Genomic DNA, 25,893 nt, shown 5'->3' with positions numbered 1-25,893 from the left:
AATATATTTGATATAACTGAGGAAAAAAATTGAGTGAAAATATTGCAAACCATCAGAGAAGAGAAACTGTAATTTTCATCTCACTAAATCAGAGATGATAGCATTTATCCAGGTTGTAGAAGACCCTTTTCACACCTATCTTCTGTATTAATCAGTAGAACAGATCTATTCCACAGTCCCTCACTTCACAGTTGATCAAGTTAATCAGTACACTGTAGAATATTCTGAGATAGGTTTGCCTCATCCTTGTTGGTTGGAACCACCGTACCAAGATAGACAATTACATATTATAAACTCATCACAACCAAGAACAAGAGTGGAAGAACAAGGATGTCTGGTGGAAAGAGGTCCTGAGGAAGTGGTTGACATTAATTCAGTCTCCTTGGAAAAAAGGTTTGCATTTGAGCATCCTGATATTCTGAATTAATTTGCAAGCCTCAGAACTGTCAGTCTAATAGAGATTATAGATCTAGCAGTGACATGTTTTTCTTTCATACCTCACCTGACTTGACAGACTCCACCCAGGTTAACAGGTAGTAGTTGGGAAAAAAGCAAAACCCCAGTTTTATGTCAGTTTGTTCTGTGAAAAAGAAAAAAAAATCCCCCTCTTCTACCAAACTACTAATGCCCAGAAATCCTCTTTTCCATTTCTAGTTTGCAGCTGGTTTATGGGGCCTGCCTTGCCTCTCTGGCATGCTGTGATTCTGGAACTTCTGTCCTGAGATTAGCAGGATGAAAATCGGGCACGGCTGGGCTGCAGGGCACAATGCTCCCATGTTTGTGCCCAGAACTGCTGGTTTATCTGTAAGGCTGCTCTGGGAGGAATTTCACCTTCTCCCAGTCTTGTCTTCCCATTTTCCCTTTCTGTGCTGTATTCCCGACGCCTCTACCTGCAGCTTGCTATTTCCCCCCTCATGGCCACCTGTTTGCACAGCGTTTACCATAGCCAATTCCTGACCCCTGGGCTGCTCAAAATGCCATGAATAAATGTGGCATTGCAGCTTGCCAGGCACTGTTACTGGGAAAAAGTCTGGCTCGCAGAGGTCCGTATGTGTTACCCACTCTATGCACTCCCTTTTACAGACTTTTTATTAATATGGAACTTCCGACTGAATTATAATGGAATTATCATGTATAGTGCTACCATGTACAATGTTGTTTTATAGATCCAACCTGTTTAGACAACACACAAATCACACTGCAACATGCTATGGCAACACCACCATGCAAAACATAGGGGTTTTTGTTTCAAACATTGGGATAGTTTCCTTTGTGGCTGTTTATTTACTTTTAGTGTCCTTTACTGACTTTGTCCCATTGAATCCAAATTTCTTCCTGATTACAGTGGATTCAAAGCATATTACAGGAAGCCTTTACCTATAAGAAAGTAGTTAAAGAATTACTGTTTTGTTTTTAAATGTGAGATATTCCCACAGCCTCACAAAACTTTCACTGCATTTTTTTTTTGGTTTTTTTTGATTACTGAAAAGTATATATGTATTTTTTAAATACTTGAGGCGATACTCTTGAGCCTCATTATAGGGGAGACAGTTTCTGACAACTGCTTCTCCTTCCCTAGGAACCGAAAAAACAAAAACCATGATCTTTGCTGAAAGCTCTCATACTGTTCATTTCAACACACACAGCTCCACTAACCAGGTCACAGAAAAAGCCACTGACGCACACACACACACACAGAGCAGCGTCACCTGCACAATTCAACAGACAATGCAGACAAACTCGAGTATAATCCAAGATCTTTCTACCTCTTTTCATAACAGGTTAGTGCTCGCTCTCAGTGTTGGTGTACAGTTTTTATGGCATGGAAAAATAGGGATGTTTCTGCCCTACAAAAATAAATGCGTTGAATTCTTTAGTTGGAACTTTCACAATGTAAAAGAAAAAAAACTCCCAAAGAAACTGGATAAGTAAAAAGAATCCCAAGTATCATGAAATCAGTGGATCTTCTGGCAGGTGGCAAAAGAATGCCCAGACAAAATCTACCAGCCTTCATTTTTTTTGCCTTTGAGAAATAGCTTTTGAAAGTTATATATTGAAAAGTAAAAAAAAAAAAAAAGTTCTTTTAATCCATTATGAAAATTAATCCGAATCAAACCCTTGCACATAAACAGCATGAATTCTTTGGTCCTGTAGAAGCTGTTAGACATTAAGGAAGATGGGAAAATTATTATTGTTTTTTTTTCCCTGTGCCCAATTGAAAAAACAGGGACAAAGTCTTTTTTAGTAAAATAAAAAGAAGACAGGATGGAAATCCAATGTATTCAACTGTTTTAGACTTAGTATTTGAGAAGGCACCAGAAAAAGAAACAACATCGAGCATGTTTTCACAGATTCTTTACTAAAATTATAGGGGGGAAAAAAGTGACTAATTTCATGCTTCCTAATACAAAAAGCATGGCTCCCAAAGGTCCATTCCTCCATGTGTGAGAGATTGAGATCAGTGGCAAAGGGACTAGGGAGGAGGGGTTGTAATGAAAACACATTATAAAGCTGTCATTCCCAGGAAAACTGACAAGCTGTGATGAATACACTTTTAACCACCAAGTTAGAGAAGCAAAAGGGAAAGTAGGGACCAGTGAGGGGAAGGGAAGAAGGATGTCCCATCAGGCTTACTAGTCTTCCGAGGCAACAAACTTACCACATTGCGTGTGAATTTCTCAAAAGATGTTCGACGATCCAGAGTGTTTTCCAACTTAAATTTGAAAAAATAAAACAAAAAAAAAAAAAAAAGAAAGAAAAAAAAAAAAGAAAAAAAAAAAAAAAGGAGGGGGAAAAGAAAAGCAAGAACAATGGAATAGAAAAGGAGGTTTGATGTAACAATGGACTGCAAAACAAAGTTTGTATAAATCAGGAAGCAAACACAGGTATGAGGCTGTAATGGGACTTGGCAAAACAGGGGATGGGCAAAACAGATACAGTACTAGACAGAAGTAATTTTTCATGGGGATCAAACTGGTTTGAATTTAAAGAAAAACTGAAAGTAAAAAGAAATAATGAAGTGCACATCTTGTGTTAATGAACTGACATTCACAAACTTAAGGACTTCACACGGACAGTTGAAGCTTTCTGGTATTTTCAACATCTCTCTCTATATTGGATCTTCAGAAATCAACGTTTGAACAAAAAACAAAATAACACAGTACTTTCATATAATTTTAGGTTGTCATTATTAACAATAGAATGCTACAAGGTGTTAATAACTACCTTGTTCCAGTAACAATCAGGGCCCCGATTTTGCAAGGCACAGGGCTCTCAGCTGATTCTAGGAGATTACTGTTTAGAGCCCACTAATAGAATTATTTATCATCATGGAAATCTGCATTGTACAGGCTGCTCCACATACTTTGGGCTGTGGCTATTCAGAACCCATTCCATAACTGGACTTTTCTAAGAAAATATTACATACCAGGACATGAACCTCTGTTTGCCAAAGTGTGACATGATCAGTCTTTCAAGTCAGATTCCTAGCCTACTCAAAACTATTCATGTAGTAATAGGGAAAGAAACAAAATTGGGAAGCCCCTATATTTATAGTTGAAGTTAGAAGTTATTCATATGAATAAGATTGTTTCTAAACACATTCTGTAGCTTTCATAGGTGGAATAAAGAGAACAACAATTATTACATAAGCAAACTTGCAAACATGAAAGACTATTCTTCTGGGATTTTATTTTATTTTTTTAATGTATTTGTAAAGCACTTTGCAATTTAAGGTGCTTCATAACAGAGAAAACAGTACAATATGGGATGTAAAAATAAAAATAAGTTTTGCTAGATTAACTTATTGAAACATGCCCGCATGCAGGATATATACACATATATGTATATTGAACTCCTGTGTGTATGTGACCCTCCAAAAACGCCAAGCTGGTCACCTACCAGATATCCAGTTGCACTGGCACAGGGGAGAGAAGACTGAGTATTGTTGCAAACATAACCACTGCTTTGCACAGTGGCAAGACAAAGGCAAGATGGACCAATACCTTTTTCTTGGCCTGTAGCAGCTCCTGGTAGGCACTGGATCGTATAAAACGAGGATAAGAATCACTTTTCATCAGTTTGTAAATGTGCTCCTGAAAAGGAAAGAAGGAGCTGTTACTGCCATAGAAGAGGACACATGTAAAATGGGAGGCAGCCACACATGGAATGTACACCAGCTAGCACTACTATGAATAAGAAGTATTACAGGATAGCAGGTTTCAGCTCTGAAGCTAAGGCTGAATTGCTTTCTATTCTTAAAGCCAAAATCCCACCCATTTCTTATGCATAATTACACAACACACCTTTCTTTAATTTATTGACCAAATTTTCCAGTACAGAATTATTTTCTAAGAATTGATTACTGAGTCCTAGCTTCAGGTCCAACCTCAAACGTCCCTTACATTAGTTAGTTTAGCTAAGTGATGGAACTAAGAGCTGTGGGTCCTTCCTCATCAGATTTTCTGAATTAGTTTCTGGAGATACTCTTGTGATTTCAGAATCTAAGAAGAGGCACTAGGTTTACAATTCAGCATCACAATTAATGCTTAGGTTAGTGAGGATTTCCACTGGCCTCTCTTGACAATATCCTTTGACAGGTGTTTTGTCTGCTCTCCAGTTTACAATACAAAAAGGAAAATACATATGTAAATTGAAAAACAGTTCCAGGCCAATCTAATTGTCAGGATATTAATTTTTCAGAGGCATATGAATATTTGGAAACCTTTATTCAGAAAATAAATAACAAGAGCAACTTAATTTTGGAACGTTCTATTTTCTGAAAAAGATGAAAACCAAAAAATCTGTGATGTACAACACTTGATAATTCTAGTTCTGATGATATGCTAGAGAAAAGATTTGTAGAAAAAGCAGCCAGAACAGAAAATAGTCTCAAAAATATTTTTTTAAAAATCCTGAATCATTAGCTATTTTATCATTAGCTATTTTCATGGACTTTTTGTTTTACTCAGATTCTATTTTTTTCTGTAGTTAACTTGTAGCACAGCAATTGGGAAACAGCAAACAAACTGCAAAGAAAATACTGTTTCTCAGCTTGGTAGTACATAAAATTAGTGAACACAAAAAACCCCAAAACAAACAAAAAACCCGAAACAAAACTCCCCACCTTGTCTGAAAATTAAGGCAAGGTAAAATTAGAACTGATGTTTAATTTTTGCTGTATTAGAAACCATAAAAATTATTCCAAATGTCTTTGTATTTCTTACAGTAAGCAGAGAAATTCTGATGTATATTCAGAACTTAGACTGGTTTATTTGGGGAAGGTTTTTTTTCACTCAGTGTCTGTGAAAGCAGACAATGCAGTCAACAGAGAGCAAAAAGTGGAGATGAGAATTAAAATTTTATTTCTGTACAAGAAATGTGACTGTAAAAGCAAGAATAAATTGGGCTGTATTAGTATTGTGAATTGTACATGTTAGCCAGGGACATTAATGCACATATTTAGCACAATCGGGCTACTTATGTGTCCCATTTTACTCATGCATCTACAATTGACATGGAGTTTCATCTTTCTATATTTCCAGTACAGAAATGGTTTTCATACATTTTTAACCACAAATAAATGACCCACCAACTGCCAGAATGGCACACCAGTGGTCTCCTTCCCAGCTGGCAGGCCAAAAAAAGCCTGTTGCAGAAGCAAAGCCCTACTCCTGACAAAGTCCTCCACCTCAGATGGGACACTTTAAAGCTCCTAAAGCTTCAAGAAGCAGCAGGTGCAGCCTGTCCCTTTTCCAGAGAAATTGAGGCTTCCAGATTTAAGGTTTTGTGCTGAACTGGATGAAGTAAGCAGAGGTCCTCCCCAGGTGCTTGCATATATACTGAATACTCTGTGTCTTTCACAAATGAAGGACAAAATTACAAGAGAGATCTGAAAGTAAAAGGGTATTGAAATTTTATACTTATTACAAAAAAAAAAAAAAAATTTATCCTGGCAAGGAATTTAAATGTCAATTACTCACTCAACTGCAAAGACACATTTTTAAAAACCTTTAAACTTGCTCTATTGTTTGCTTTTGCTTTTTATGTCTTTGCTGTACACTGCATTCTTAAATGTCCAGAGGTCAGCAGATGCAAGCAAAAATTGTATGTTTGGTTTAATGCAGAGTACTTCAAAACAGTGGTTACAACATAGGGTCTACTGAAAATTTTGTTGTTTCTTCATAGGTTGCTATTCTCATAATGGAAAAATTAAACGGAGGTAAAATTATTCCCCTTCATATTTAAGGCATAGGCACTCTCCCAAAAAGTGGAAAACCTCAATTCAATTCCCTTTTCTCCTCCATGGGCCCTGTAGCAGCATCTCTTGACTCATCATCTTGATGATGACCTAATAATCAAACTGCAGGAAATTCTGCAGGGATATGATCTCAACCTCTCCTTTTGACAGCATTTCACTTTGCATTAATAATTAAATTTTCATCACTAGGCTGCTGATGAAAATGGAGGATGATACCAGTTCTGCTGCTTTTACTGTGAATCCAACCATTTTATATTGCTTTTCCCAGAAGTCTTCAGAGATTAAATATTAAGTTATAAGTCACATGAAGTGTTGCATTTATTACAGAAGTACTTCATTTTTTCCTCACTACATGCTTTCCTCTATTCAAAGTCTACTTGAAAACTTTATATATCAAGCACAGAAGTTTCATGAAGAACTTCATATGCCTCATGAAAGAAAGAATGCTACACACTGGCATTGCCAAAATGGCATTTTAGGAAACAGGGTGTTTGTTACCATTTAATTCCCAAATACATCTCAGTTTTGCATATAGATTTCACTAGCCAATATTCCATTTCAGATGTCCATAAACACGATTCTAAACTGACCTGAGCATCTTCAAATGTGTATCTTCCAGGTTCCTTCACATTCTGAGTGGTTTTGTCATAACTTTTTGAATCTAGGTTGATGGCGCTGGGTGCACCTGGAGCAAGAAATTCTTGCCAAATTTCTTGGACGCGAGCAGGAACTTCACGGATTGGCCTCTTCTTCAGGTCTTCTACTGCTAACCAGAACCTATGGCACAACACAGCATCTTGACTTCCAGCTCAGGATAACCACTAATGAAGTGCCCACGTTATTCCTTGCTCTTAAAAAAGAAATTACTGATAACTGAAGTTTTCATCTAGACATGCTAAAATAAGAAAAAGCTGAGTGATTTTATGTTGGGATCAGCATTCTGGTGTACTGTCTCAAGGCAATCAATCCACCCAGGGAAGAAATTTTTAGAAGGCTCTTCATGGGACGGATAGGAAATCCTTCATTACTTATGTATGGGAAATGTGCTTGCAGGAAGATTCCAGATTTAGCTAGAATTAAATCGACACTTCATTTTGGCTGAACCTCAAGGGCTTATATTACTTATAACCTAACTGCTTTTTGACCTTCCTTCAAAAACTAATCATTTATATTCTTGCTATCTACATGAATCTCTGAGTCCTACTAAATCCTAAACTGTGTAACTAATTTTGTTACTCAGAAATCATGCATACACTGAAAAAGCATTTGTTTTGCTAATTATAATTTAATTTCTCTTTTCAGCACTCCATTTACATGCATATTTTTGCTAAAAGTGCTGAATGGAATTACACATTCTCTCTTCTGCTGCTGAGCAAACCAACATTGGGCAGCCACATGTAGCACAGCCAGTTCACTGTATTCTCATTCAGTCTGGAACAAGATCACTAAAAAGGTCTTGAGCACTTTATGATTGTAGCTAACTAGCTGTAAGCTTTATTTCATTATTTCTTCTATTGGTGTTCAGTCTCTCTCATGGCACAAAATAATCCTAAATTAATTTAGGATCCTATTCTTAGACATGGTTCACACCACTTAGTTCTCCCCCCAAATCCAAGAGCTCAACTAAAGTTTGACTTTCGTAAACATGCAATATATACCATTGCAATTTTTCATTATTGTTCTGACACAGCTGATCCTATGAAATAGACAAACTGAGCGTTGAAGTGATTTAACTTGAAATCAGCTGGATTTTCCAAGGCTCACAAATAAATTGGGAATACCTTGTGGTTTGCACCCTACTTACACTGTGGGATCAACTTAAGCTCTTTTAGCTGAGTTCAACAAGGATGGGATAGGAGAGAACAGTGAAATTGTACTCAGACCCCCCCAAGAAAGAAAAATGACACCACCCTCAATCCAAATTCTAATTTAATTATTGCAAAAAACTTAAGAGAGGATAGTAAAGCATAGCAAACCTTATAGTATTCTTGCTATAAGTTATCCCTCACTTCCTCTCAGGAAGCAATTATTCTTTTACAGTCCTGTTTTGAAATTTCCAAGTAGCAGAGATGGAAGGAGCCTGTGTTCCTTTTCCACAAGCCAGTATGGTTAGCTTCATGCTACCAAGAAGACTATCTTAGATATTTCTACAATCTTCAATTTCAGTTGTACATAAGCACAATATTTTCATCTAAGATTCTCCAAGAGACAGAGAAGCAATATTGTCCCAGTTTTGCAAATATATTAATAATATAATAATGTACAGTGGTTTCTCCAAGGTCACAAAGGGGATCTGTGCCAACAGAACGGCAGTTTCAAAACTTCTGGTAGCATCACTTTTATATATGAACTACAGTGTGAATTGAACATAATTCTGCACAGAGCCTGGGGATGTATCCTGAGAATCTGACGGCAATGCAGCAAGAAGAAATGCCTGATAACTCAAGTTTTATAACTGCAAAGCTCACAAACTCTAATTCAGTTCATTCTCTCAGATTTGGGCAACCTACTTTGGTTTCCTTAAGCTGCTTTAGATATTTGCATTTAAAAGCACATATCCTGCAGTGCTAACTCCTTCAACTGCATCTTCTGGGATTGACTGATAGCTCATGTGTCTCCAAGTCAGGTAAGGAATAAAAATGAAAGGGAAGGATGCTCCTTGTAAACACACATTTTCTGTCTCCCTGCAGACATCCTGTGGATCTAGCTCAGAGATGTCACTTCCTTTTTTGTTCCATTGTATCACTGCCAATAATTCTGGAAGTCACTGCAAACAGGCCTTAGGATGCTATTTGCTTTTGCAAGTAAACTGTTTTCATATAGTAGGTTATACTCAATTATGGGGAAATAGATGGGAGATAAATTTCAATAAATTTAACTTCTATGCTTGCAGCATAGAATAGGGAGGTTGTATAGACCCATTCTTACAGGCTGAACACCAGTTCTTTGATAGACTAATTTAATTTTACCCTTCTAACAATAGCATTCAAAGACTCAACTAAAAATGTGAAACTCTAAATATAGAAACCTCTCTAAATGTGGGAAGAATTATGATTTCTGTTATGTCTAGGGTGCTTATTTCACAGCCAACACACATTTTAAGATTTTAATCTAATCTACTTATCTTTCAAGAAAAGATGCCTGCCCTCCTCCCACAGAGAGTTGAATTCAAATATTCAAAGTTAAGAAATGACAAAAATAAGGCTGCTCTCTCTTGCATTTTCAAAAATAACTTTTTCAAATATCCCATGGCAACCAGTAGCATAGATGAAGTTGAAATGGAGTCAGCAAGACCTCAGCACAGAGCCTCAAATCAAAAGAGCTCCCTGTACCATTTTACAGCTCTCTGCCTCATCAGCTGCGACCAGAGCAAGGGAAGACTCCTGTGGCAAAAAGCACACAGTCTGCAATATAAACTATGTGCAAGGGCAGGCAAGAGGAGAAGGGAATTGCATTTTTTGGAGAATTATATACACAGACTTGGTGCTACTTTGTGTAAGGAACTAGAACTCAAGTCTGGCTGCCCTTGGATGAAACTGCATTTCCCGTTGGTGGAGGTTTGCTTTTGCCATGGAGACCCTTTCTAGCAGATGCTCAGCACTGTTTGAACAGAGACTTGAGAAGCTGAGTGTAAACCTCGCTGCTGTCTTCTACCCCAGCATTTGGGCTGCCACTGCTGGGTCACACAGCAGACACACAGCAGAATGAGGGTGTGTAGTGTACTACTGTAGCACATCCAGCCACATGGACTCCTAAAACACATGTTGCAAGATATTTGGGGATTATGTCCTCCAGCTGGATTACTTTCAAAGCCACAATGGCCTCATGGATAAATAGCACAGCTGCAACACAGCTTCTGCCCCATTAACTGACCTAAATGCAGGTGCAGCCAGATTCCAGACCAAGCTAATCAGTTAAATTTATCCCACAGGAACAGCGAGTGAGAGAAAGGCTGCAGTGGTTCTCTGCGAAACACCTGAGGTATATTCAGTGTGGAAACACTGGAGTGGGAATTATGAGAACTTTGCACTCAGTGCATGTGACAAAACAAGTAAGAGGATAGACCTTTCAGCATTTTCAGAAAAAGCAAAAAAAAAAAAAACCTAAAAAAACTCCATGAATAAAATCACATAATATTTTTCCAGGGGCAGGAAACACTGCTCTCTGATTTCTATAGTCCACCTTCTTGCCCACTACAACTTCAAGCATCAAGGCATAGTAGAACTGAAGGATTTCAAGAATATGACAGAGAAACTCATTAAATCTTGCAACTAGTTCTTTCTCATCTACTCTGCAGAAATGGCAACATTGCTGGCACTTGGCATTTAAGCTTGAGTCTGAATGAGGAATAACTCACAGGCAATTCAGCTTTGAGGATTAAATTTCAGTCAAGTTATTAGCACCCACAACAGGGCCTCATAATCACCAGTGTAAAGGATAAACACCTCATAAAATGTCAGCTTGCAGGGGGATGGTTAGACAAAAATTATTGAGGGAAGACATCCAAATCTATCAAACTTCTCAGTCTCTCTCTTATTTTTTCTGGATAACAAGAATGCAAAGTCCCTTTTCCCTACTAGTCACACATTACAGACCTAAGAAAGGAGCATCAAGGGAAGGGACAGGTGGTCCAGTGCTTTTCCTTCTGTGTATCATGGAACCTAACCTGTCACCACTCTCCCTTCACTAACTTAGGAGGTTTTTCAGTCTGAGAGCTGCTTTGGAGATCACACTCACTGCATAAGGATTTGGACAGGATTTCAGGTTGACAGGTCTGAAATGATTTAATCTTTACAGGCTGCAATTCCTACAAAATAACCAGTTGGGAGCAAACCTATAGTCAGCATACAAATATTAATTTTCCAAAGAATTCTACTGCACTACAGACAAAGGAAAAACAAGAAGAGGAATGCAATTTCCTACAGAAATTAAAGACATTAGGTCTCCAGGTGCCATGCTGCAGTAAGTTTGATTTCACAAACTCACTCTCTTTGAAAAGTACTTTTTTTAGTACTTGGAAAACCTTGTGACTAAGCTCAATAGTACTGGATCATGCTCAAACTTTAGCCTTGTGAATTTTAAACAATGGTCACCATTTTTGTAATAGGCATCAGGAATTTCATAAATTCTATTATCAAAATCATATGCTACTTTAGCTATTTGTTCTATGTATTGAGCAGCACACAAAGCAATTCTTCCAAAAAATGTGCATGGTAACAAGAGATCACAAGTCACACCCTGCATTAGGTGAGTGCAGAATCCAACCTGCAAACTGCAGTCACACTGTAGTGAAGTTACTGCACTGACAGAACTGCTTATGCAGTTTTATTCCTTTGCTATGCTTTACAACACTCCTTCAGAGAGTGAAATACTATTAATCCCCATTTACAGGCAAAGAAAAAAGCACAGAGATACAAAGTAAGAAGGGGTGTCGTGGTTTGACCCGGAAGTGAGGTTTTGGGAAGGAAACCTGGTTATATTCCTGATCACTAGACAATTCTTAGTATAAAATCACAGCTCAAGGTCCTGCATCCTGCTGTGTTCTTTAAGACAGGATTCGTATCCTAAGGCAGGGATACAGACTCTTTAAGACAGGATCTGTATCCACCAACAATGATATTCTCAGATACCTTAGACATTCTCAGTCAAAGCCAATGTAACAGTAACACTGGGACTTCTTGCTATGTAGTATCATTACACTTGAATAGAAATGATGTATCTGGTAGACTTATCATTTCATGGTTGTGGTGTTTGTTTCACAAAATGAGGTATAAGACATCTAATCTACTAATGCTGAAGTTCCTGTCATGCCTGCAGTCCCTGCTGTATCCTGTGTACTTGGCTTGAAAGCTCAAAAGCAGGGTCCCAGCTGCCATCCAACTATAGGCTTGGCACTGTTGTAAATTTTATCATTATTAGATCTGTAAAAGTACAAGAACCGGCAACTGATTTGAGTTGAATTTGTTGCAGTGGGAATATGTGGGTGGACACAATTATTTTTCTTAAGGTGGCTGTCAAAATAATGGTTAAAAAAATACCACTAAAACCCCCAAATTACCATGATGGAGTTAACAGGTGAGCAAGGAAAGTGGTTGCCTTCAAAGGTTTATTTAGTGGTAATGCTTGAAATCATCAAGCTTTTAACTTCTGTTATTTACATCTAAAACATTTTGACAGCCATACACAACAAGCTTTACAAGTTCATGTTTTCTAACCCAAATTTACTATGTGAACCTAATGGATTGATTTCCCTAAAGCTTGGGCATTTACAAACATAATTCTGAGATTCTGAGACAGTTTCCCTTCAGTTAATTATAACAGAAAACACCTTTCCAGAGAAAATTTATCCCCTGCCTGGCCTTTAAGATAATATTCACCCTTACTCAGATATTATATTTTATAATGCCAATTTAAGAATTTAGAGGAAGACACAAAAGAGTAGATGGCATGCCAAAGAATCATCTCTGAAGAAATTTCTTGAGGGAATTTTTCTAGATCAGTTACTTGCAGTTTGCCTGTATTTAGTGTTGTAAATAGGATTAGAGTTAGGGATTATGCGGGTAACAGTCTAGTTGGCAAAGAGACAAATTAATCACAGAAAAGCACCACAAACTGCAGCACACACTGGGCTCAATAGGTTCATGTTTGAACAGCTGCTCTGCATAACAAATTACCAGGATGCTCTTTAAATAATGGTTTTAAAAGAAAAAAATACCTTTCTTTTTCTTGGTATTCTGATTTTTAAAAATTCATTTTACCAATTGGAGTTTTTAATAAGAAAAATCTGTATTTGTGACAAATAAAGTCATCAACACACACATACACATACAGGTCAGGCTATATTTGTGATGCAAAGTTTATGTTTGAATATGAACATGGTCAGCAACTTAGAGGACTCCAACTCCAATTATTTTGCTGACAAATTTAAATTAACAACAAGGAGATCTGTGCAATTACCCAGCATTTATAAATCAACACTATAAATATTAAATACCTCTTGTAAGATGCTACAAAAGCATAATTTTAGTATGAATGGCTATGCTGCACCACATTAGAGTAAGAAAAAAAGTAAGTTAGGATTATTCCAAGTTCTAGAATGTAAATGCAAATAGGATTTTGTACTACTTATTGCTGAATGGAAAGTGATACAGATGACATCTGAAAAGAATTAAGATAAAAACATATTGCCTGTATTTTTGTACTATCCTCAGCTTAATTTTTCTGTCTATAGGAAGGCTGTTAATAATCTCTCAGAAATAACTCTTACTGAAATATGACTTTCTTAAAACAGTAAAACCAAAACATGCTATTAACCAATTGATGGACTGCCATTTTTAAAATCAAGTAATTTTTTCCTCTCACTTAAAAGTAATTCTGTAAGCACGCTTTTAAAAACATACTATGCTTCATACACTAAGAACACTTTCCATCTGATAATTAGTGAGCAATTTGAGAGCTAGATGTCACCCTACTTCAGCTGTGTCAGATGCACAAGTACGATCATATTGGTGAAGATATTAAAAATGATCCCCAGAAACCAATCAACCTGATGCAAGTTGGTGAATTTTATTTTTAGGTCCTTTATTTATTTTTAAACTTTTTAATTTTCATTTTACTTTTCTCATAATATTTGACTAAACAAAATATATTGAGCAGGCTTTGAATGAGTCCATTTTATACCTGTTTAAAAGACAAGCTTAGAGAAAAGTTCTTACATGAGTAATTTGACCAGAAGTTGAGTATGAATGGAAAAATACGCTTCATGTGAGTCTCTGTTAACTATATGAATATTTCCTTCAGCCTGTACATGAAAGCAAGTAACAATCTGGATTAATTGATTCTGAAAGGTGAGGAAAATTTTTGAAGAGGCCAGAAAATGAAAAGTATCAGGAAAACTACAAAGCAAAAATCCGATATAACTTACAAGCTATTAAAAAATAAAGTAATTCTCATTTACCTTAAGTTTTCTGAACTGAATTCTGACTCCAAGAATTTCAGAAATTGCTCTCTTCCCACAGGGTCTTTCAAAGCTTCATCCATGCCAAATCCCCATCGTTTCACCCTCTGCTGTCCTGGCTCTTTGCTACAGAATTAAAAACAACAGAACCTGAAGTGACCAATAGTTCAGTATTCTAACAAAGTGTTCATAATTTAGGCTAAGTCCTAAAGTTCCCTGGTTTTCTCACTTTTTAGTGCTCACATCTGTGCAATGTTCAGCAATGAGCAAACAGACTGTTGGTAGTTACATAGGATGAAGGTTATACACAGAAAAATAAAGATTTCCAACTAGGAATGTTGTCAGATTTTAAAAGCTGTCTTTTTGGTTTTTACCATACTAGAAGCCTGGAAACTGGTTACTGTAACATTTCACACAGATTTATTAATATATAGCACCTCCCATCTTACAAAACTGTGAAACTGGAAAGACCAAAAGGGTACTGCACTGCCCTTCTGCCTCAGTATTCTCCTGCAGTACCTCTGTCTGAAATCTTCACATTTCCAGAAAAGCTTGTTATACTCCCTTACTTCCAAAGAAGAAATAAAATTGTGTACCTTGCCTCCAGTTCCCAGAAAGTCGTGTCATCTGATATCCAAGGGTTTGAGGGATCAGGGGGCACAAGAAAAGGATCATATTCCAAATACTGCTCTGTATAAGCTAATAGACTAGGAAAACAAAAGCATCAAACATTGTCATGTCAGGAGGAGAAGACAACTGATGAGGTTACCCCAGCTAACAAGTTACCTTGCATCAACTGAGCCATGGTAACTGTGTGTGCACACACTCAGAAGGCAGCCACAAGCTCAGGCTGAAATAGATTTGCTCAGGCTGTTTGAAAGTGGACCACTGAAGAAGGAGGGGGGGCTCAGGTCTACCAAGAGTGGAAATAAAATAAGCTTCCCTAATACTTCCACATAGCTCCATTCAAGGTTCCTTTAGGCACTAATAAATTAAATCATACAACCTCTTCCATGCACATTTGTTTTCATAAAGGAACATGTTTTATATCCCTGTGGTTTTAATCAACACTTTCCTTAAAATTTGTTCTAAAACACTGCATGTTACACAGATTATATTTACTGGCCCTGCAGCTGCTAGCACTCCTTTTACTTTCTCTTAAATATAATTAATTTTTATTATTACTTCCTAATCAAAGGACATTATTCCCAGGTTTATTTTTTTCAAAAATAAATCAATCTTTTTCACAATTTTTTTTTTTAATATTCAGGAATTGGTCTGGCAGTCACACACACTAAAAACTTTGCTCGTATCCTGGTAATTTACATCTCCCATTGCTCTTATTTATGCTTGCTGTTTCCTTTGGCCTCATAATTCTTGTAAAATTATTGACAAGTGAGGACAACTATTCTTTCTTTTCAATTTCTATTATATTTAATGTACTTTTTTTACTGCTCAGCAACCAAAAAATTCTTGACCTCCTCTCTTTATAAATAAATATTTATATGTATTTGCATATGTATGCACACATACACATAAATGAGTAGACCTATATGCAGAAATGTTTATGAGAAGATGAACAGCAATTTGTATTTGGCCTTATTTCCTTTACTAAGCCCCATGCAGCTCAATTTTCTGCAGTGTTGGGCTTTTTGTTTTATTTGCTTTCTAGCCCCTTCCTGACAAATTTTGGTTTTATTTGGAGATAGATTCCTACTAGTGTTATATCTCTGACCCAAACTGAGCCCAAACTCACTTTGTTCAAGCACTGACTGAGCTCCACACCAGCCAGTTCCCTTGCTTCATCAGTGATTGCCCTTTTGAAATATCAAAACAATAACCCCAGACCTATTCCCATTTAGCCTCCCTGCCAATGAAAGGTGAAACTTGTAATCACTTGGTCAGAGGCTCTTTCATTGACTCAGGTTTATCAGAAATGTATCATGGAATATCTGGAATATTTTTATCACTAAAAGAACTTCATACTTCTCCACTTAAAGTAAACTCTCATCAGTTATTTCTATGACATCTGAGCTCTCACGTCTCTCTTTGAAGAGCTATTTGCTGTGAATAGCTTTTTGAAGCTATTTCATACTGACATTTTTCCCAGTAGTTATCAGTCTAATTGAAAAAAATAGAAAATGTGACAATATACATACCTCTCTGCAACTTTTGACATTTTTAATCTATGTCTGTCTAATTGCATTTGCCAGTGCTTAATCTGCAAGAAAGGAAGGCAAAGAGTTTTTTGAGTAATTTATTGCTTGACCCTATTCCTATAACTTTTTTTATTAGGGATGTAATTGAACATTAATTTATCCTAGGGCACAAAAGAGAAATATATCTGAATTAAAATAACATTTCACCAGTGTAGCTCTAAAATAAATGGAAGTTTCCAATAAAGAGAAAAGATCACAAAGAGACAAAAAAATGTGCCCAATATAACATTTTCCCTAAAGGTTCACCAACAGAAATCCAATTAGCCTTTTTGTATATTTTTGAGGAGAACTAATACTTCTTCAGACATTTACCTTCTCCAGACTCTAACATCTCAGGAAAAATTAACAAAGTTTTAACAGTAGATAAAAGTATGACCCTGTACATGCATATATGGAGTGGTAAGTATCCCCCCACAGCCTCAAATCAGTGTTGAAAGAAGAGCAAGCTGTCTACAGCTGAAGGGGCTAATGGGCTTAGCTATACAATGAACCCACTCACTGGCCTACTTCCCACTGCATTTAGGTGTTTAATACATGACACAAAAAATTCAGCTTTTGTCTTATTAGTTCTGAGGAAGTTACATGCCTAAATCCATATACCTTGAGACAAGGAAAAGGTTTATTAAATGTTTGCAACAGCTGTTTGAATAACTTCCCATTTACAATAATTTTTGGGTTTATACCTAAAAAGTTATTTCCTAAAAAAGTTCTTTTAAAAGTACATGTTTGTAGTTATGTTCCAAACCTCTTGGTGTAGTTCATCTTCTGTGGGTGGCTTAGTCTCTGGCACTGGTGTGTGCGTAGGGCTGTGACTTCGAATGTCATTTTGTAAGCCATAGACAGACTATGCAAAAAAACATGGAACAATGATGGTTGCTTTCAGACAACGCTTTCTACACACACCCATAGCACATTGTGCTCAAGAAGTTAGCCAAGATCATCTTTACCTAGAGAAACTGCAATAACCCATGCACTCAGATAAAAACGTGCTTCTGCACTAGAGTATAAAATGAAGACTCCCAAACACCCACAATTCCATAAAACCACAAAACCAAGGATCTACTTTTATTAGGTCTCTATATTAGCATCATACTAAACGTGGGGAATGACACTGAGAGATGCTATTACAGTAAGTGGAGATGACTGGTAGGTGGAGTATCCTGAGAGCTACACTAATTCACAGATTATTTGGATGACTTCCAAAACTGCAATTACTCTCTTGTAAATTACATTAATCTGGACCTTTCACTACCATAAAGAAGCCAAGTTAAAACTTTCTCTAAATCCACTTTCCTTTTTAAAACATATCTTCCTGTGGGTCAACATGCAAATGCAGCTCAAAGGAAGTACTTTAAAGTGGGAGTCAGTCTGCATGGTTGTGGTGCAAAGGATGTAAAAGTGTTGAGCCAATCCACCTGTACATCCCTAGAGAAGTTACACTGTGATTACAACTTAACTTAGATAGAGCTAATTTCTTCCATCATTTCCAGTCATCCATTTTGGGCATAATTGTAACATAGAGACACCCTTTTCATGAAGACCAGGAAAAGAACTGCTGTTAGAGTTTATGCTGAATTTTTAATTTTTTTTTCTTTATTACTGACAGAAACATTTTAATGTTATTTACTGAACAATATGAATAAAGCATGCAAAAATTAATTTTATCTTCAAAATCTATTTGTATTTCTCCAAAATCTTATGTGATAGCATTCACTTAGCATTAGCAAATTTGTTAATACTAATTCAACTAAAAGCTTATGAAATATTAACATACGTTTCATGCATTTGCTCCTTGCAGCTGTAAGAAAAAAGTGCTTTAAGAAATCATGGAAATTCATTCTATAAATTTCCTCCACCTCCTGCTTTTGATATAATAACCATACTTACCTTTCTTGTTTTATGTGGATTTCTCATTCTCGAAGATTTTTTTATATCCACTTCAGTAGTGTTTACACAGCCAGGCTATTAAAAGAAAAAGGAAAGCAAAAGGCTAAATCTGTGATGGAGCTTCTCTGAGCTACTCCTCTTCAGTGTGCAAGACTGAAAAATAAATTCCACACCATGAAATTGAAATAAAATAAATTTCCAAGATAATGGAAACCTGTCAGTTTCTGCTTTGGTTTTGCCAAGGAAGCCATTCATTAAATTCTAGATATATCTCTAAGGAGCATGGTTGACCTAATGAGATAAAATAAACAGAATTGTGAAATATTCACCTCAGTTGTTAACCTCAGGTTGTCTTCATAAGTATCTGCTTTTGGGTCAATTTTTTTTAAAGAGGATCATGTTTTAAAACAAAATGGGAAAAAAAAAGAGTTTTTGTTTCTTCAGAAAAGAAAGGAAAAAACCAAACCAATACAAAAAAAAAAGAGGTTTCTGCAGCCTAACCAGAAGACTGACAGTCTAAATAAAATTACTCTCAACACGTCAGTTTTGAGTTTCAGTGGTTCCTTCTCACAACTCTGTGGCCTCCCAAAGCACACAAGCACTGTAGTTTCTCCTAATTCATCTTCCTTTGACACTTCCCTCTAAGTATAAAATCTATCTGTAAATCTGTTCTTCACCCATTGCTGGAAACAAATAAAAATAAGTGTTTTGCTCTCAGGTGAGTTTTATCTATTGATTTTAGAGGGATTACATTTGACAGTGAGTGGAAACTACAAAATCTGCTCTCTAGTGGGAACAGGCTTTTACTGAAAGTAGATTGGGTTGTTTTTTGTTTTTTTTTTTAATGGAAGTGACTAGATATTGAATTTACTTGCCCAACAGCTAAGCTGGACTTATTTTTGCTCTAATGATACAACCTCTGTCTTCTTATCATAATGGGCAATGCTTGATGTGACTGTAAATTTAATAAGACAAAATTTTAAAAGTTTCTTGTATAGGCTAAGAAAAAAATAGCTTTCATTACACAGAGCAATGTTACTTTGCCGCTGGAGAATTTTCTAAACAACAGACTGCTTTTTTTTTTTTTTAATCCAGTATGGTTTTTTTTTAAATTTATAAATAAATAAGTTTCTATTTTAAAGTAGCAAATTAGTGTGCGTTTGGTCATATAACATTTGAAGTAGAAACAGTTCCTCATTGCTAATGATAAAAATAGACAATATTCTTAAGACTGCACCTGACACACCAGAATTGGAACAGTACCTTTTGTGCTTCTGAACAAAAATGGGAAGTTTTGAACTTAGAAATAACTTGCAAAAAAAAAAATCTCAAAGAAAAAGACAAGTTGAAAAATACAAAGTTCTGCATGATGGTCAATTTAAAAGCAGAAAGCAATTTCCCAGGGCAGTATACTGAGATATAAAGTTTAACAATACCAAGTGCATCTACTTTGGGATTACAGCAGCAGCTGGCAGTGAAAATGCAGAGGCTTTAGCAACATTTACAGCCTTTGAATGTAACAATTTGAATAGCAGGCACACTTACATAAGGCACAAATTTTTATTTGTTCAGTTTTCAGTTATGGGTTGTTATGCTTTTAAGCATGCTTTGAAGTTATGCTTTTAAGCGTGTTCTGAAAATGGAGAGGGGGTGGAAAAAGGCATAAACCCCATCCGAAGCCTCTTATTTTTAAAGATTTCTAGCTCACCAGAAGTAAATTTGTACGGACAGATCTTGCAACTTTCCTAGGTAACTTACATGCCAGAATTGTGCAGATTGATGCAAGGGGGACAAGAACTTCTGGGATACTTTTAGAAAAAAAACAAGGGCAACACTTTTGCTGGTTGCAGAGGCCCAACCCAGTATTGACCTTCTACGGCACTTAGTGGATTCTTACTGACACCTGGCTGTTTCAAACACTGCAGTGAAGATGCTCGGGCAGGGGCACACAGCAGAGGCTGTGGGGGCAGAAGCTGGACCAAGGTGGGACTGCAGAGAAGCTGACAGGAGAGCAGCCCCAAGAAGGCAGAGGCAAGGAAGCATCAGGAAGCTTCAGTGAAGAAGGGGAGATGGCTAAAGGATGTATCAACTATTCTGACAACCTGGGATAACAACAGGAGCTTAAGGCATGTATCAATACCTCTATACAATAGCATTCTCATAATTTGATTTAAATTATGACTGGAAGTACCTAATGTAGTTTGGGACACAATTTATGTTTTCTTCTCAGCTGAAGTATATTTATTAAATTATACTTGATACAAGTTGGGTTTTATTGTTCTTCTGATGCTACCAAATTTCATCTGTAAATATTTAGGAATAAATATCAAACATATTTTCAATTACAATAAACACAAAAAGTTGCATTATGTGAACATTTTGCTAAAATAACTCAGCCTTTGTGGGAAAACCTTTGCTGGACAACATTTAATTGTATTTGTATGCCCTCATTAATGTAATAAGTATGTGTTTGAATACAATTATATCCAGCTGTGTTTTCTTTTTGTGTTGTTTTTTTAACTGTACTACCATAGTTCAAATAGTGAGATGCCTGTCAGAGTGCTCTGCTGCAAGAATCCCATTTAGTGTGTGGTATATAATTTGCATACTAATACTGTAAATAGTTTTCAAACGGATTTCCTGGAAGACTTGAGAAGTCTTCTACATGAGTAAATAGAGTACTTATTTCTTTCAGGAGTAATGTTTTGTGTGAAAACAATTTCCCCCTCAACCCAGAGAGGAAAGCCTTGTGACCTTCTTGAAATTACCGTACAGCAAGATCATAACCAGGGCAGAATCTGGTCCTCATCAATTTTTAAATATCTGATCAAAAAACTATCTTACATTCACTTAGTTTTTTTCATCCATCTAGTAGCATGTACTTATCTCAAAGTACAAATGCCCTTGTATTAATCAAAGGACAATTGTGATAAATTCACTGTTGATATAAATGGTTACAGATAAATAATATTAAAAAAACCCCCCACATATAGAGGAATTTCAATCCCTACTTCAATTATTGGATAGCAAGTTAGCATGAATCCCAAGCAGCAGCACCTTCTACTGATGCTTTCTAGGAGGATGCACACCAGGCTTCTGCTAAGAAACACAAAAGAAGGAAGAAGCCTTGTCTGTAAGCAGAGGAGGAACCAGAACCTATATGCCTTGATCTGGCTGTGACCAGCATTTGAAGCAAATATCTGAGAGGATGTTGAGTTAAATAAAAAATCCACTTGATATTAATGTTCTATCCCTGATAACTGGGGCAACAGTGAATGTATTATTTAGGCCCTTCTAATAGAGCTACAGTGTATTAATTTTAGGAAACCTGTAACAACTCTTGGGAAGAATTAATTGTTTACAGAATATGGCATGTTTGAGCCATGGTATATTTCCATCCAAGCACTGCAGAGTATGGAGTATTTATAGTTTGCTTGCTGAACAAAGTTGCATACTCCAAGTACCTTTTTTATTGCCTGGCCATGTAGCCCAAGTCAACATCTGTTAATGCCTTTTTTGTATAAAAATCTCTTTGCCATGATGTAATTCTAGAAAGTGCAGAATGCTCAATAGAGAGTAAATTAATATTTATAATTAGGTCAGCTGAAGTTTTGATGTCTTTTTTATCTTTCACAAAGAAGATAGCAATTTATCTGTGAATCTACTTAAGCCAAAATAACCAGAAGTTTTCATGTATCTGAGACAAATATACCCCTGTATGTGGGAGGGAATAAGCTCGTGCATTCTGATAGGCTGGGAACTGTCTGGATTGCTGCTCTGTAGGAAAGGATCTGAAGGAGAGGCTGAACATGAGTCAGCAGTATCTCTTTGCAGCAATGCAGACAAACCACATACCCAGCTGCATGAACAACAGCTTAGCCAGCAGGCAAAGTGTTTATTTCTTTCTACTCAGCATCAAAAGGAAACTTCTGCAACACCAAGAATAGTCTTTTGAGCAAACAACACAATAAATATATTTCAAATGGGAAAATCCAGTGGAGGAACAGACTTTTTTTATGCTTGCAAAAGGGGAGAGCTACCTGCTGCCTTTTGTGCCTCCAGTGGGGCTTACAGAGATAGACCTTTCCCAAAGGTGCACTCTACAAGGACAGGAGACAGCAATCTGAAACTGCAGTAAAGGAATTTCCAGTCAGCTGTAAAGAAATATACTTCACAATAAAAGTGGAATATCTATCCTTGGTGATTTTCAAAGCTTGTTTAACCCAAGTGCCTGGACAACCTTATTGTCAGCACTGCTGACAATAGTTCTAGTTGAACTAGAAGACCTCCAGAGGTCCCTCTCAGCCTACACTTCTGTGGTGCAGCCTACTCTTCACAAGCTGAAGGGAGTGAAATTCAAATAATCCACTTTACACAACACTCTAACCAAGTATTCACATTGGTGTGAAATTCATCTCTCTGCCTCACCACCCCACAACAGCAGAGTGGAAACAAGACTGGTATTTGCTTCCTTACTGCTGCCCCTGCCCTCCAGCAGCCTGTGCTGCACTCTCAACCCATGCAAACAAACCTCAGGTTGATTTAAGGAAATGTAATTTCACAGTCTCTTTAGCTAAAAATACATAGGTACTATTTAAAATAATTACCTCATTTCAATATGCACACCCATAAATTCAGAGTTCATTAAAGCAGTAAATATTTAGGTAGATTGATTCACATACCTTAGGCACTTTCATTGCATTTCAGTGTCAATACACTGGGTAACAGATTTTTTTTTTTTTTTTGCAGGCATGGGCTAACTTGTTAAGTGTAATTGGAAAATACTAAATTTTAAGATCTCCAGGCTTTCAGAATTTAAAAGACTTTAAATTTAAATTATGGACCTGGCTACAAACATGACAGACTGTCTCTCTCACTGGAAAAGATAAAAGTCAGACACACAAGCATAAAGAAAAAGCAGGGATTTAAATCTTTGTTTTACATTATGTGAAATAGAAGATTATCACAAAAGAGTAAGCTTAAAATTTGAAATTTTCTGAGTGTCAAATGTTAGAGTTGGATTCTGCAACAGTCTATTCTGCTATTTCTGTCATTGCTGCTATTCCTGTCATTTTTCTAGGTGTCTTCTAACTCTCAACAGGAACTATTCATATCACTTTCTAAAGTAGAGAAAATAAGCTAATCAGGCAGTGAGTGATAAGCCGAACAGCAGAGTTCATTTTTATTTGTAGGTTTTCTATTCCAGTTTACTTGTGCAGCTATCTGAACAGTGCATAGTTAAAAATCAAGGGGAGAAGTTTATAAAAAAGAAGTGGAAAATTACAAAATAACGGAATGAGGGGGAAAAAATATCAGTGGCACTCAGCTGGAAAAAATTGAGAGTTACTAGCTGGAAAAATAACCAGTTGGGTAATGTGGAAAAGACTGGTTTTTCTCCTACATCGTCTAGGATCAAAGGAGACATTAAAATCCTATATTGAGTAAGTTGTCAGTAAAGGCTAAAACTGAGGCTCTCATAAAGAAAAACACAGGCTACATTCTCCTGCACTGCACCAATTTTTCATTTCACTGAGATGGAAGTTACTCGAGTGTGCAGAACCCACTAAGGCTTACAAGAAAAAGCTGAGGTTTAGGTAATGATTATCATTGTATTCTGGGATTTTACCTCATTTTACACACTTCAGAGCCAACAAATAAAGAGGCTTTTCCAGTGGAAGAGCTGCACTATTAAAAATTTTGCTGGAACTTTCAGAGGAACTTTCCAAACATACTGAGTACCAGTGGTCAAGTCTTTCTACAGGACTGGAAAAACGGCTGTTATCTCAAGGCCCAGCCAAAGGACAGCAAAATTTCAAATTCAGAATAAAATGCACCTTTTTTTATATATGTAGCTCACTTTTCAATTAGAAATCAATGAGCCTCAGCTAAAGAGATGAAGAAAATAAACCAAGGAGCCAAATCTGCCAGAACCTGCAAAACCATAGGACTACGCGCTGATAGTACTGCTAGGGGAGATCTCTCCAGCCCCTGTTATAGCACCCAAGGCAGCAAAGGCAAACCAATGATCACAGACTCTAGGCTACAGGAACCACTTCCTTTTGATTAGTAAAAGATACTGTTACTTAAAACTGCAGAACCTAATCATGGGGTAATTTACAATCAGCTAGGTGTACCTAATCTGAAACACTCTTATGAACTTTATGATCCTTCCTAAAAGCGTATGTTTTAATTACTATTTCCATGTGGTTCAGCAGCTCTGTGAAAATAACTCTGAGAAATCAAGTGTGTGAGCACTAGAACTTGACAACACCTCTAGTAACAAGATCCCAGTAAGTCAGCAGATGTCTGACGAAAGAGGGAAAATATTATTCTGAGTTTAAGTATTATGACACAAGTGGTGAATTTTTTTTTCATCACACAGCATAATCCCATAACTACAAGCTCTAAACTAAACTGGGTTGGTCTAGCTACTTAATGATTGTATTATATAATGTTATAGTACTTAGAGTTTCATACACACATACAGTAGTGTAAAAATATGAAATTATCTTATTATATGCTACTTGTAGTAGTACCATAGTCCAAGCTTCTACACAATGAATTTTAGCACAACAATCTCTCTGAAAACATGCCCTTTTGATTCAGTTGTGTGACTGAGAAACAAGCAGGGTGACTGGACTTCCAACATGTGCTGTTAAACCACAGTGCTTTTGGGAGTTCCCACTCGCATCACAGTTCTAATGAGAAGCACAGAGACCAGCATTTGGAATGGAGTCCAACAGGTGCGGTAACCGCAAACGTAAATTGTAATAAGTATGTGAGTTTGATGACTACTTTGGAAAGAGCTCCTATCAAGACTTCACCTCTCTACAATTCCAGACCAAACTTCTAAAATTAGCTCACAATGTTACTAGCTTTTCCTAGACTCATGCCTGTTAGAAATTACCTCCTCCCTGAAGTACAGCTATATCTTTCAATTACCACCTGTGAAACAATTTTTAGGAAGCAAACCCAAGATTATTCTCAAGTATACATCCTGTACATGCATAATTCATAATTTATTTCTAGATGCCTCATAAATTTGCCAGATAATCAGGGTAAAGTTATCAAAACCTGCTTTTTCTACTGACTCATTCGATATTTTCAATATCTACAGTCTTTTCATTATGTATGCATTATGCTTCTACATACTACCTTTTTTGGAACACAGAATAGGGTAAATAATTGCAATGTATGGATTCGGTGTGACAATGAAGTAAGTGAATACAACTTGGAACTGGACTTACATAGAATAACCTCAAATTTGTTCATACTTCTTAATACAAATCTATTTTTAAAACATGCAATACATCTGTCAATATGCTGCAAATATACCTGAAAATAGTGACCTACAGTCAAGTAGGATAATGGAAACAAATTAGTTGTACACAGCTCAACTGCTAAAACCAGCTATCAGCTGATAATAATGTAAAATCTACTGGCTTTTAATTAAGTAAATAAAAACTTTTCATTTTTTCTTATTCATTTAGTGGACTGATACTTCAGACCACAGAATGTTCAGCGTAAAATCTTATTGAGATTCTTCCTTCAAAAAAAGGGATTGGCTTAGT

The 25,893-nt window shown here is 36.6% G+C and overlaps 1 protein-coding gene across 1 annotated transcript in view; it reads right to left on the bottom strand.

The window, feature by feature from the left end:
- Positions 1 to 1,615: 1,615 nt before the first annotated feature.
- The window catches only part of RGS7 (regulator of G protein signaling 7), a 204,666-nt gene continuing 180,388 nt past the window's right edge, over positions 1,616 to 25,893 (bottom strand). The window contains exons 10-18 of the mRNA XM_041469997.1: positions 18,323 to 18,397; positions 17,181 to 17,279; positions 16,376 to 16,437; positions 14,813 to 14,923; positions 14,217 to 14,342; positions 6,850 to 7,036; positions 4,005 to 4,094; positions 2,660 to 2,713; positions 1,616 to 1,847 (exon numbers count right to left, since the gene is read on the bottom strand). Of these exons, the coding sequence (XP_041325931.1) occupies positions 1,773 to 1,847; positions 2,660 to 2,713; positions 4,005 to 4,094; positions 6,850 to 7,036; positions 14,217 to 14,342; positions 14,813 to 14,923; positions 16,376 to 16,437; positions 17,181 to 17,279; positions 18,323 to 18,397 (879 nt within the window). The 3' untranslated portion in view covers positions 1,616 to 1,772. The remainder of the gene's footprint in view (positions 1,848 to 2,659; positions 2,714 to 4,004; positions 4,095 to 6,849; positions 7,037 to 14,216; positions 14,343 to 14,812; positions 14,924 to 16,375; positions 16,438 to 17,180; positions 17,280 to 18,322; positions 18,398 to 25,893) is intronic.

This window comes from Pyrgilauda ruficollis, unplaced genomic scaffold (assembly GCF_017590135.1).
Source record: "Pyrgilauda ruficollis isolate IOZ18807 unplaced genomic scaffold, ASM1759013v1 scaffold24, whole genome shotgun sequence".
NCBI classification, from domain to species: Eukaryota; Metazoa; Chordata; class Aves; order Passeriformes; family Passeridae; genus Pyrgilauda; species Pyrgilauda ruficollis.
The sequence above is the reverse complement of the archived record's forward strand: the minus strand, read 5'-3'. Positions and strand labels throughout refer to the sequence as shown.